This window comes from Silurus meridionalis, chromosome 1 (assembly GCF_014805685.1).
Source record: "Silurus meridionalis isolate SWU-2019-XX chromosome 1, ASM1480568v1, whole genome shotgun sequence".
NCBI lineage: Eukaryota > Metazoa > Chordata > Actinopteri > Siluriformes > Siluridae > Silurus > Silurus meridionalis.
Genome location: NC_060884.1, coordinates 27592834 through 27606625, shown reverse-complemented (window position 1 = coordinate 27606625; position 13792 = coordinate 27592834). Strand labels below are relative to the sequence as shown.

The window sequence follows — 13792 nt, the reverse complement described above, 5'->3', positions numbered from 1 at the left end:
AAGCAGTGAGAATCTCACACTTCCTCAATCCACCTTATTAGAGAATCTGATCCAGGAAAATAACCTGAGATATTTGAGCAAGGTGTGGAGTAGAGTCGACTCTTCAATCTCTAGTGCTTAAAAATAGGAGAGTCGACTCTTTGGTTGAGTCGACTCGAAGGCACTTCTAGAGGTGTGATAGACCGATTTTATTAATTTTTTTCATGTACCTTGAACCCGAATACATGGGAAAAGAAAGAGAGAGAGAGAGAGAGAGAGAGAGAGAGAGAGAGAGAGAGAGAGAGAGAGAGAGAGAGAGAGAGAATATAGTTGGACAGAGTGTGTATGTGAGAGAGAGAGAGAGAGAGAGAGAGAGAGAGCGGGTAGATAGTTAGAGAGAGAGAGAGAGAGAGAGAGACTATCACCTGCCAGGCTGTTCTCCCGGAGAGCGCGGCAGGACCGCTTTCAGTTCTTCGACGCAGGGAGAAGTTGTTGTTGTTCCTCCGCTGCTCTGTTCGCTTTCTCGGTCATGGTGGTGTCCAGAAACCCGGTAGAAGAGCGAATGTGGGATTAAGGCGCAGTAATGGAGGCTACCGCTTTATCACAGGTAAGAGCCGAGCTGTGTGTTCACTCGGGATAGAGGGAGCGTCAGGCAGCGTTCACCTCGGAGCGGCTGTGCGGTAAAACACACCAAGTTCAATCTAATCTTCAAGGCGTTTAAAAGCGAGGGTTACTGTCGTATCATCCGAATACCAACAGCTCAGTAAAGTTCTCAGGTACAGGAAGTGACAATAAGTGTGAAGTTTGTTTAATTGTGTAACTGGACTACACTGAAAATATTTATTAATTTACATTAGTTTGCTGTTTTTGGTGGCAGAACAATATTATATTTTCATGTTGGAGAAGCAGGAGACGATACTGAAACAAACACCGTGGCAAAAACATTGGCCCTTTGACCAACCATAAACTGCATGAGATACACTGTAAAATAAAGTAAGGGCAATAAACGAAAAGATATCAAATTATTCTACAGTACAAACTCTACTACAGAGTTTTATCAGTGTTACACAATTTATCTTTTGTAAATTGGTATTGCAGCATTAGTCAACACTTAGGTATAGTGCACTATGCTTAATAACCTTAAAAAAAATAATAAAAAATTTCACTAATAAGTTTCTTTCACAGGTTTGATAAGTTTTAGATTCACCCAATAATCACAGACCGACCCGAGAAATCCGTGTATGTCCATTTATCCCACAAAAAGATGATATCGCTCTTGTTGACTTCGTCCTGAAGGTTTATTTATCTCTATAATATACAGAATTAAACCCATTTTCTGTATCGTCTTAGAAAACACACGTTTCAAATATGCATGAAGTCTATTTTTGACATATAAACGTTTACGTGCTTACCTGCTATATCTTTAATCGTTTAACATCATCGAACAGTCACTAGTGTATTTAAAATATATTTCAATATATTTAGTACCTGTTTTAAAAATGACACCATAATCAATTGTACCTGAATCTTTCCTTTCACCTGGAAATGTACATTTAGTGTAGCTTTGAGTTGAGATATTGATTCTAGGTAAATTATACAAACAAAAACGTGTGTATAAAACAATTGAGTGTGTTACCCGATAAAAACACTTGTGTGCCACCTGAGCGAAAAGGGATGGTAGGTTTTAGCGCCCTGTTTTTCAAAGACTATATATAATCTATTGTGTTCTAGCAATATGACAGTGTCAATAATTTTTTATTTGTTCAGAGCTTTTAACAATGGACATTGTCTCAAAGCAGCTTTACAAAGATAAATCAGTTATAAAAGAATGAACAAGTTTGTTCCTTATAATTGTAATGGTTTGGACATGTGCAGAGGAGGGACATGAGGTATATCGGTAGGAGAATGCTGAGGATGGAGCCACCAGGCAGGAGGAAAAGAGGAAGACTAAAGTGGAGGTTTATGGATGTGGTGAGGGAAGACATGCAGGTAGTTGGGTTGAAAGAGTCAGATGTAGAGGACAGGGGGGTATGGAGACAGATGATCCGCTGTGGTGACCCCTAATGGGAGCAGCCGAAAGAAGTTGTTCCCTATAATTTTAAGTTAGTCCCTAATAGGCAACTGTGGCAAGGAAAAACTCCCAGAGATGGCATGAGGAAGAAACCTTGAGAGGAACCAAACTAAAATGGGAACCGATCCTCATCTTCCACACCGAATGTCCATTGATTATAGTGAATCATTTTTAAGGTGTGCAGTGAGAGGCGATCCAATGCAAACAGTGTTCCTGAGCCATTGTAGTAGACGTTTGATATTAATTACAGTCTAAATCCATTCTCTAAGTTCTTGTGTTGCTCAGTAATTTCGTGGTTCTTTAGGCTGTTAATGTGGAACAATCCCCAGCTGCACTGAGTGTGGACTCCAGTTAAAAAGAACTGCATCCAGAGGCAGGGCGTCAGGATGAATCAGTCTGGAAAGGGACAGGATCACTGGTCGCTGGTACCTCAGGAGCATTTTTAACTCGACATGGAGATAAAGAGCGAAGAGGAGCGACATGGAGAGGATTATTACATATCCTTATTGTTATATAAAAGTTTTGCACTGAAAGAAAAGTGCAATTAAGAGTCTCAGCTTTCTAGATACATAGACAACAGCAAAACGCAAAACCTGATATTCAGCACGTAACGTGGCAGAAAAGAGCTGGTGAGATTCCAGAAAGTTCAGTGGCAGAAAAAAAGGAAGAAGTTGTCTAACCTGGCCTTATAATGATCACCCTGATGAAGGTTAGAATGGAGCACGGTGCCAGGTGGAAAGCTGGAGCTCTGCCATCCTTAGATTCGGGTAAGGATTCCTTGGTGCTGCACACATGGCCTGGAGGATAGCTGGAGGTTTGTTCTGGATGGAGGGATGGAGATGAGGGGGAAAGGTGAAGCAGTTTTCTTTTGGTCAGCAGTGTCGAGCTGGGCTGATGTGCATGCTAATTGTTGATTTAATTAGTTCTTTAAATATTGCAGCTGTGCTCAATAACAGCATGTTCAGACACCAAGCTTACAGCAAAGACTTAAATCGGATGAAATGACCTAGAGCTGCAGTGTGAAAAAAAATAAACACTAGCTCTTACTCCTAGATGCGTTCCGTGTGTAATTTATAGATCTTTATATAAAAAAAATGTTCTGAGCACGGAAGTGGGATGGAGCTGTCCATTTTTGTTCCGTTTGTTTTCTGCTGAAACACGATGGCCTGATAATAGTGTGGACGTTCGAGCAAGAGAGACAGGTGGTGACAAAGGCGGCTATCGAGGTGCGACAGTGCTAAACAACAGTAACCAGTGGTTAGACCGCAGGGTAATAAAAGTAGAGTTTTGTTGAAAGGAGGGCAGCGAGGGAGAGAGAAAGAGAAAAAGGAGGAGAACCTTCTTTGATTTTCCATCACATTAATCTGCCAGCCAGCAAAACGCCAATAGTTCGACTTAGAGGGAGTAAGTGAGGCAAAGCATGGAAAAGAGGAACAAAGACAGATTATAACCGGAGATATGTATTAAGTTTAGCTGTGCATGATGAAGGTTTTACTCGCTCCCCCACATGCATTGCATTGTAGAGCTGTCTGTGTGTTTGCAGGCTGATAATTACAGGGTGTTTATCCACACTGGACCTCAAAAGCCAATTATGATGAACATATTCTTAGATTACAGCTACATCATGCTATTATTAGATAGAGAATGATTGATTAAGATAGGAAACGCCAAGCTGATTTCGCTTAATAAAGTGCAAACTTCTAGTGAACATCACCTCAACACAAATGAAACCTAGAATAATTGTCCAATGACTTGTCTGTTTCCTCTTGTCTGTTTAATTCATGTAACAAGCTTACCTGCTCGCCATATTCACCATAGTCTGTATTACACCGATCAGGCATAACATTATGACATTATAACTTTATGAATACCACTGATTATCTCCTCATCATGGCACCTGTTAGTGGGTCGGATATATTAGGCAGCAAGTTCAATGTCGATGTGTTAGAAGCAGGAAAATGGGTGAGAGTAAGGATTTGACGAGGGCCAAATTGTAATGTCTAGACGACTGGGTCAAAGCATCTCCAAAACTGCAGCTCTTGTGGGGTTTCCTAGTTTGCTGTGATAAGTATCTATCAAAAGTGTTCCAAGGAAGGAACCAGCGACGGGGTCATTAGCGGCAGAGGATCATTGATGCATGTGGGGAGCGAAGGCTGGTCCGTGTGGTCCGAACCCTCAGACTTGCTGAAGAAGTTAATGCTGTTAATGCTCAACGGGTCAGGATTGTTTCAGCAGCAAATGGGGGACCAACACCATAATAGGCAGGTGGTCATAATGTTATTTCCAATTGGTGGCCATAAAGTTATACCTGATCAGTGTAGCTTTTAGTTAATTTCAGCTTCAGACAGGGATTGAGTAACCAAAACATGGGCTTGTGCACCACAGTGGAGCTTAACCTGCCTGGTGGGCTAGTTATTGTATATTTGATTTGTTCCCCCCACCTCAGGATTTGCTAATTACCTCCTGAAGATTTCTAAGGAAAGAATGCATTACTTTAATTCTAATAATTATTATTATTAAAATCGACAGCTTCTGTTTTGAAATTACAATGTCTGCTCTTTGTTTTGTTTTTTTCCTCAGGACAGTGAGAAGTTCACCTCATCCAGGCCTAGACAAAGACACAGAGTCTCACGTCACGCTCTGTGTCCTGCAAACAGCATGGGGAGAAACAAGGCATCGGCTGTTGCACGCTGACCAAAGTGAAGGGAAAAAAAGTGTGCTTTGTGAATGCTTCCTATTCAGACACATCTTCCGTGGTCCTACAGAGCCTGACACCAAAGGATACTGCTTCACGCTGGATCAGACTGTGAACCCAGACAGCCTTCATGTTTGGCATGAATCAGTCTGAAAGGGTGGAGCTCTGTTTGCTTTTTTCAAATGTATTATACTAACTGTTCGGAAACCCGAGAAGATATTTAATCAAGGTGGAACACACAGGTAAAGGCTTACTGATAGGTCACACAAATGAGAACGTGATAGCTGTGTCAAGTTTACTCCCAAGTATCCTCCCATTTGTTATCATCTGCATGCATTGCTGTAAATTACTGAGCAGGACTCATAAACAACCATATACTTTTTCGTCTTGATCTGAGGAATTATTGTAGCTACCTTTACAGTTAATGCTCATTTGCAAGGCCATTGCACTGACATCAGTCATTAAAAAGATTTAATTCAAGGTTTGCACTGCCATTCAGCCTGTCATTTACTATGGAATTAATAAATCATTGTGGATCTGGCAGATACATATGTACGGTACCTTGTGTAAGCTTTCATCCTCTTGAGCTTTTCAGCATTTTGTATGGTTTTTTCACTATTTTTCGTTGGATTTTCTTCTATGTGATTTGCACAATGTCTAGATTTTAAAGGTGCAACAAAAAAAAAACTTTTGTCGTGACAGAAATGTTAAAGCAGAAATTTGTTGGTTGCATATTCCTACATCTCCTGTGTTGATACTTTTGGAGAGGTGAAAGCTCATTGGTTAAGGCATTGGACTTTGGGTCGGAATATCACAAGTTCAAATCCCAGCACCACCGAGCTGCCACTTTGGGGCATCTTAAACAAGGCCCTCAACACCTGCTTAGTTGTAGGTTGCTTTGAATGAGGCTTCTGCCAAATTCTGTAAAGGTAAATATTTGGCAAAAACCTGCTTTTGCTCCAGTTACTGCTTTAAGTTTTGTATGATGTCTCTATCAGATCTACACATAGGGATCCAGATATTTTTGCCCTTTCTTCTTGAAAATGACTTAAGTTGTGTCAGCTTAGATTGATAGAAATCCTCTGGGGAACAACAACTCTTAAGTATTTGGCTCTGTCTATCTTGCCTGTAACCCTAATCATTTTCCCAGTCTCTGCCAAAGAAAATAATCCTAATCACCAAAAGCTGCCACCACCATGCTTTACTGTGGAGACACTCTTATTAGGGTGATTTTTTTTGTCAATCACAGCATTTTTTTAGAAAGCCCAAAATTTATTTTGGTCTTATTAGACCTTGACAGTTTTCCACAAAGCTCACTCACCAGTGTCCAGACTATGATTGTTCATCTTCTCCCAGCATTTTCTTCTTTGTGTCTTATCCAACCAATGTCCTAGTTTTTTCTTCTTATTTTTTGACTTATGGAATGTTCATCACTCAGGATATTTATCATAAAGTCATACTTAGTACTTTCTAAGAACTTTACCCCAGACTTTGTTTTGATAGCTCCTAGGTGTTCCTTCTTGGTACTCTTTGTTTAGGTATGTTCTCTAAGAGTCTCTGGGGCCATCTAGGAACAGGTGCATTTATACTGAGATCCTGTAGCTTGTTTTGTAAACACAGGCCAACTTTATTCAATTAACTATGTTCATCTGATTTTACCAGAACTAATTTCAGGATTTTACAGCAAGCACTTCTTTTTCTAAATTGATTTTGCAAACAATAGTGACATCCTTCATTTCAGCAAGAGCTAATTTGTGTAGATTCATGATATATAATGAAATGACGTCAGTTCAATAGCGGTAAATACTCTAAGGCACTCTTAATGTATTTTTCCATCCTAGTCACTGGAAAACACCCGCTGCGATTCACCATAGCAACGCAACTGTCAACGTTCATGATAAATCCTCCCATCAATGACGTTACTTATATTTTCAAGCTGAACTCGTTTTTGTTTTTTTTCCGCTTTATTCCTCACCAGTTCCCACTTTGCTCGTGTGCTTTCTTTGAACACAGCAAGCTATTTCAAAGCTTTGCACGCTGGTGACGAGAGTCTATGGAGACTTAATTAACAGTATCACACATGCTCTCAGTGAAACACACAGCCATCTCAAGCACTCACTTCTAAAAACAATTATAGCAAACAGAAAAAAAAAACCCCACATGGTGTTTGCATCAATGAAAGTCTTGCAGCACTGGAGTATTTTCCTCGTTTTCTCTGGCTTATAGATCCGCCGTGTGCCGTAGTGTCTTTATTTTTGAAAGTAGAGGTGATAGTCTGGCAGGAAGCTGACTGCTGACTGCTCCACTAAAGCTGCTGACAGGATTTTAATGAAAAGCTGTCAGTGCCACAACCTTGCTTTGAGGTTCAGAGACCAAAGGGACATCCTGTTGGTGGACAAATTAACATAGCTTTTGAGAATTTCTTCTCAATCTTCTTCTCAAAAAGTTCACTCGTACACTTTTAACTCTAATGATAACAGTAATAATAACACTAATAATAGGAGTGCCAATATGATTAGCTAAACAAAAAACTGTATATTCAGAATGATAATGGTTTTGAACACAGTCAGTTCTCTTGCTTATACTTTTAATTAGCAAACAATATATGGAACTGAGCAGCATGCTGGAGGTTTAACTCGTTGATTTAGCTAATATTTGTGTGATTTGTTTATCCCCAATGTTGTGCATGTTGTGTAGCTTTAAAGGTCTGTGTTTATTATACATCAAGATTTATGACAAATGTGATGATTTTGGTGGTTCAGACTCCAACAAACTTCAGTCTACACCCCAGTTCACAGCCTTTTAACACTGCTTTACTAAGCTCTATGGTTGGATTGGACATTCTCTATTTGAATGTCTCTTTGCATGATAGTGTTTGCCAAATATGTCTGAGTAAATAAATTAAGAGTCTCTTCTTGCTCCGTGACAGGTGTTGCTCTGCCCCTTCCCTGACATCGGCGGCATTCCAATTCCTTTATTAAAAGCAACATGTCGGAGCTAGACGACTTCCCACCTCAACCTTCTCGAGGCCTTCAGCAAGCCGATCCATCCCGTATTCAGCAGGACATCCTAGAGGAGCAGGTGGAGCTGTGGTGGTTCAGCGAGCCACGGAAATCTCTGCTGTGTTACAGCGCCTCTGTGGCCCTAGTGGTGGGCTGCGGGGTGGGTGGCGTCGGCCTGCTATCCAGCACCACCAGTTTGTCAAGCGAGTGGCGTCTGGGCGCGGGCACGACACTGTGCATGCTGGCATTAGCCGTGGTCCTGAAGCAGCTGCTCAGCTCAGCTGTGCAGGACATGAACTGCGTGCGCAGCCGGCAACGCATAGACGTCCTGAAAAGCGGAGGCTTGTCCGACATCCTGGTCGTACTCCTCACTGGACTTTCCTTGCTCATCTGCGGAGCCGTGCTGCTCAATGTAGCTCTGGGATACCACATGCCTAAACCGGGCCAGGCTCTCAACGATATGTTTATATCAGGAGTGGTTTTGTTGGCAGGTGGAGGGTTCACGGTGGTGGCCGTCACCGTTTACTCAGTTGTGGTTTTCTTTTTGGCGAGGATAAGACCCGAGCGGCGCCTGAGAGACAGAATGCTGGGAATTTTCACTGTATCTGGGCAGATGCGTGCCCGGCGGGAGACGGCGTCGAGCCTGGCGCAACTCATATAATGATGGATATATATATATTTGTGGCTTGAACAAACTTACAGAAACTATATAGAAAGTGGGCTGTTTAAATCTTTATTTTTTTTCAGTAACTACTCTCAAGAAGAGGTGATCAATAAAGCAGCACAGCCACTATTGAACATTTTGCACAGATTGATTGATGAATGTATAAAACTACAGCAATGGTGGTACAAAAACACATATTGTATTATTAGCTCTTTATTAAATATACACATGTACTGGTCTCACTGTGCTCTGAAACCATGAGTGAGACCATATTTATGGGTCTCACTCCCCGACACCCAAAGCCTTTTACTGTTATGCAGCGTCAAGTTTTACACTGAACGAAACAATGAATTCTTTTTTAGATCAAACATGTTGGCTCTTCGCAGCACAACCGTTGCCTTCCAAACATATTAATGAGCTTTACCAAACATCAATTCACCATCTGTGGGGAATTGACTGTGTGTCCTTCACACGTTTATTTATGTGGGCGAAGAGGCGTGTCCCAAACGGAGATCCATCTGGACCTTGCTTGTCAGAGCTGTGTAATGTGTGTTCGAACGTATCAGCCGTGTCGGTTTGCATGTTCGTGATTTTATACCGTGACCTCTCTGTGGCTCTGAGACAGCAGTACACACTGTCGATCAAATAAAACCAGCTCCTCACCCAGTAAGAGTGAAGAAACTGGTTATGTCTCATTGTATTTGAAATGACTTGCTGTTTATTTTTGCGTTCTGTACTTTTTATCGTCATTTAATATACCACAAGCACATTTTATGCCCCTGATAAAGTAAACTTTAGTTTATACTGTAACTCTTGATAAATCTGGAGAGCTATTGAAAGTGTTTGAAAAAGGTTGTGTACGAGCAAAAGTGTGGGTGTTTCCATAAGACACTTTATTTTAAAACCCAAAACGTAAAATTGTATATATGATTATGGACATTCTGTTACATCATTAGAATGTAATTATGTTATGTGGCTTAATTTAGAGTGACTTGAGTGTAAATCAGAATTTACCAAAACTTATTTGAAAATAATAAATAAATGAATGAATGAATGAATAATGGATAAATATGAAGAATTTTCAAAAAATACACATGTTCAATGGTATGATTTTTATTGAGATACAGTGTTGAATGTTTCAGGATTCTTAAAATAAATTCATTTCACTGTTTAAATAAAAGAAATGTTTTTATTATTATTATTATTTTTAAAAAGTAATGGGTGATTATAAATGAGCGTGTTATGCGGGCATTCAGTACTGCTTACCTTGTTTTAAAAAATCTATTACATTTAAATATAATTACATAAGAAAGAAAGAAATCATTAATTCATAAATAACAGTATTTGTGAAAATTAAAAAAAAAGGAAAATTCTGTACATAACACAAAATATTAAAATAGCATTTCTCTCAAGTTCTCTCAATACTTGTACATGAAGCATCAATTATTCATTTTCACCCATTTGATTTAGTAAGTATATCATGGTAACATTCATTATTTGAAAAACCTTTACAGAAACGTGTGAATGATGTAGTCTAAATGTATTATATTTATTTTTATTTTTTATTACATTTTACTTTTAAAATTGAGAGACCATGAGGCCTTGATGTTCTCTTGTAATTAAGCTAAAATAGCAAAAAAAAATTCTGAAGTGTTTTTTAGGGAAATATAAATTATGTGTAAATAAATGATAAAAGCATTTGTTTAATGTGGGCCACTATGTTAAGAATGCAACTTAGATATATGTAGCCAGAGGGGAAAGTATGCCAGTTTTATATGCTGTTTCTGTTTGCTCTGTGTGTGTGTGTGTGTGTGTGTGTGAGTGTGTGCATGTGTATATGTGCGTGTCAGTGCACATCAGGGAATGAAGTTTAGGCCATGATGTTGGCATTCGTGTTGGTTGGGAAGGTGTGCGGGACTGCAGTAATGTTGGTTCTTGCCCTTGACAGCAGGGAAGTCACTGTTTTTAACCTGTGCTTAGTCACAATATGAACATTAACCATTTTGAGACCCACAGTGTTTAAGCCCTTAACTTGTCTACTACAAGCTTGTCAGAACAAGTCTTTACATGTTTACAACTTTATATACAGCTGAGAGATTAAAGAATAACTCAACACAATCACAACCATGCGCTTGGGATTCAGTTTTATATTTGTCTTTGGTACAGGAGTTTGGTGAACTGTACATCATCCTAAAAGCTGTTTACATTCCATGGAATAAGAGTTTGTTATAAATTTAAAAAAAAGGTTCCTCTTCTTCTTATTATTATTATTATAATAAATAGTATTATTGTAGTTTTTTGTATATTTTTGTAGTATTTTATGTGCAGATCTATTTTAAAGACTTTTTCTAAACATTTATTAATTGTGTGTCCTCTATTGATGATCTATTGATCTTTTCCACTCAAATGTGGTTCTTTAAACTGTTTCCACAAATTTGGAGGCACGCCGTTGTATGGGATACCTTTGGATCAGGTAGCATTACATTTTCCCTTTGCCTCCAGCCGTTTCTAGTATTACAATGGCCCTGTGCACAAATTGAGCTTAATGACTCAGAGCCGATTCTTGATGCAGTCCAACCTCCACCTTGAACCAGTCTGTCGTTCCTACTTTTGGTATGACACTGAATAATTTTTAACAATATGACATAAGGTCAGAAAGTATTGATTGTGTGAAGAGGATAAGAACTCTGAGCAGATTGTGAATAAGAGTCCTAGGATGAGCACAGGACAAGCTTGATCATTAAAGCAGCAGTACTTAAGTTCTATTCTATCCATTGAAGCAAAGGTGAGATTTCAGCATAAAATGTCTGGGGAAGTGAAAATCTTCAGGGAAACCTTGTATAGCTCCAAACAGACTATTTCAGGCATTTTCTAATGAGTCCCCAGTGAAGCACTTTTTAGTCATTTTTATGCCTGTACATGTTTAATAAATTGACATTGAGTGCCCTTTTGTGATTCTCCTGTTCACAGCTCGGTTTTCCCGCACTCACTACACTCATTTACATCATTGACATTCATAAATAGACATGTAACTCAAAAAAGAATACTAACTTACTGCATGGGCTTTCATTTAGAAAGTAAGTCTAGGGCAATTACAAGTGAAAATCTGTTTCTTAGTCCTCACTACACGCACACACTTTTGTAGCACAATATGTATCATGCACACACTAAATGGACAAAAGTATCAGGACATCTGACCGTAATTTCTATGTGCATTTTGAACATCCTGTTGCATAGTTAGTCCTGTGCTTTTGTAGATTTGTGTTTATTCAGACATAAGGGCATTACTAGTCAGGGACTGATGTAGAATGAGGAGGCCTGGGGTGCAACCAGCGTTCCAATTCATTCTAAACGTGTTCATTAGGGTCAGAGTTCTATAGCAGGCCATGCAAGAGCTTCCACTCCAACCCATGTAAACCATATATCTACAGAGTTCACCACACACAATTATGTGCCTCCAGCTTTGTGGAAACAGTTTGGGGAAGAACCAAATGATTAGAAAAGACATGTCCCACAACTTTTGTTCTGGGATCTTCACTTGCACTATGCTCATTTCAGCCAATGTCATGAGACAATCATGTCTTGTATGAAGTAGCTATTTCTCTGTCTCATAGTTAAAACTTCTTATAGTAAAAAAAGTACTTTACAGTAAGCCTTTGATTATAGGAAGCCTGTAGACACCCAGCAACAACATAATCTAATTGTTCCTCTTGTTCCTTTTCTCCTATCTGTAAATCAGCTTGTATAAATGTTTCTGAATATGAAGGTGAAGAACTAAAGGTTAATTGTCCAAAAGTACACTAACGGGCCTCTTTTACTTCCTCCACACTTTACGATCTCTTATCGAAAAAAATAAAAACTAGGCGAGTCAGTAAAGGTCAGTAAATGATCCTTTGCATGTCGCAGGTCTCTACAGAGAAATGGGTGAAGGACTGTAATGTATTATTGATATGGTATGCGTTGTATGGTGTATGTAATATGTATTTAGCTGCCTCGGCAGAAATCGCGTATAATATTCCACACCCCCAGCAGCCTTGCTGATACAGTAAGTAATGTCCTGAGTGCTGAATATGGAGAATTACTGAATTCTCTGCAATAACAGTTCAGTGACAGTGGCAGAAAGAACATGATCAATCATAAGATTTTTAGACACAGAAAGAAGGATAGTATTGAATCTCATTCCTTTTCACTGTTACATAATTCGATTGCAACTGAACTAACAGAGTTTATAGTTATGCAACATAAAAACCTTTATAAAAGTGTGCAGCTCCACTACCAAAGTTTCCTGGATGATAAACTTGCGTTCTTACAATACCGGACGCAAAATCAGCACCTCTTTGCAGCCATGTTCTCTGTTCTACCTTTTGTCCCTGTGTGTATGTGTGTGTGTGTGAGACAAATCTCTTTGACCATACCAATAAGACTTTAGAGTTTACAAGGACATTTCAGAGTGTGAGCATGTGTGTGTGTGTGATGTGTTTGTGTATTTTTGTAGGCTTGTGTGTCTTTGTGTGTCTGGTTTCTTTCCTTCATGTGTATTGCATAATGTGTGTGTCACGATTTTTAGAAAACCCATCATGTGTTATTATGTGTGTTTTCCATGTGTTGTGCTTGTGTGTGCATGTTTGCGCTTTTGTGTGTTTTCTGCTGTGTATTGTGTATTGTAGGTGTGTTTCTATGTGTGTGTGTGTATGTGTCATGTATGCTTATGTATGTGTGTATTTTAATTGTGTTTGTTGGTTTGTTTTTTGCATGTGTCATATATGCTTATGTATTTGTGTATTTTCGTACACGTGTTGCTTCTATGCATGTCAGGCCTGCTTGTATGTGTGTGTGTGTGTGTGTGTGTGTGTGTGTGTGTGTGTGTGTGTGTGTGTGTATGTGTGTAGTAGTGCAAACTGAACCCTCCAGGCTACAGTGCTTGTGCAGTGAATATATAGAGTTACACCACCAACCACCTTATTAATGATTGATTTCATGCACAAGCTATTTATTTCATCGCTCGGTGATGCTCTGTAGAAATAAAGCAAAAAAGCTCTAACATCGTAACAGCAATTATAACCATTAACATACATATCTGATATACACTATTAGGACAAATGTTTGTGGACACGTGAGCATCACAAATCTTGTATGCTTTTTAAACATTCCATTTCACATTTAATCCCCTTTTGTAGTTTTATGAACCTTGGAAGATGTTCCACTAGACTTTTGAGTGTGCTTGTATGTGAGATTTGTGCTCATTTAGCCCCAAGGGTGTTAGTAGGGCCTGGGGTGCAGTCAGCCTGAAAAATTCATCTCAAAGGTGTTCAAAAGAGATGAGGTCAGAGCTCTACAGCAGCAAGATCTTCCATTCCAACCCATGTAAAGCATAACTTCAT

General features: G+C 39.3%; 1 protein-coding gene across 2 annotated transcripts; it reads left to right on the top strand.

The window, feature by feature from the left end:
• The first annotated feature begins 341 nt into the window (after window positions 1-341).
• LOC124391048 (transmembrane protein 125) lies at window positions 342-9095 on the top strand. 2 transcript variants are annotated; one of them, XM_046857335.1, is made up of 3 exons: window positions 342-586; window positions 4631-4987; window positions 7675-9095. In XM_046857335.1, exon 3 carries the CDS (start codon window positions 7734-7736, stop codon window positions 8406-8408), a length of 675 nt encoding a protein of 224 aa, XP_046713291.1. In that variant the 5' UTR covers window positions 342-586; window positions 4631-4987; window positions 7675-7733; the 3' UTR covers window positions 8409-9095. The 2 variants fall into 2 exon arrangements, with proteins under 2 accessions (XP_046713291.1, XP_046713302.1); XM_046857346.1 differs by lacking the exon at window positions 342-586 and adding an exon at window positions 608-755.
• The last annotated feature ends 4697 nt before the right edge of the window (window positions 9096-13792 follow it).

Coding starts and splice junctions, on each gene's coding strand:
- LOC124391048 (XM_046857335.1), top strand. CDS start 7,734: ATGTCGGAGCTAGACGACTTCCCACCTCAACCTTCTCGAGGCCTTCAG.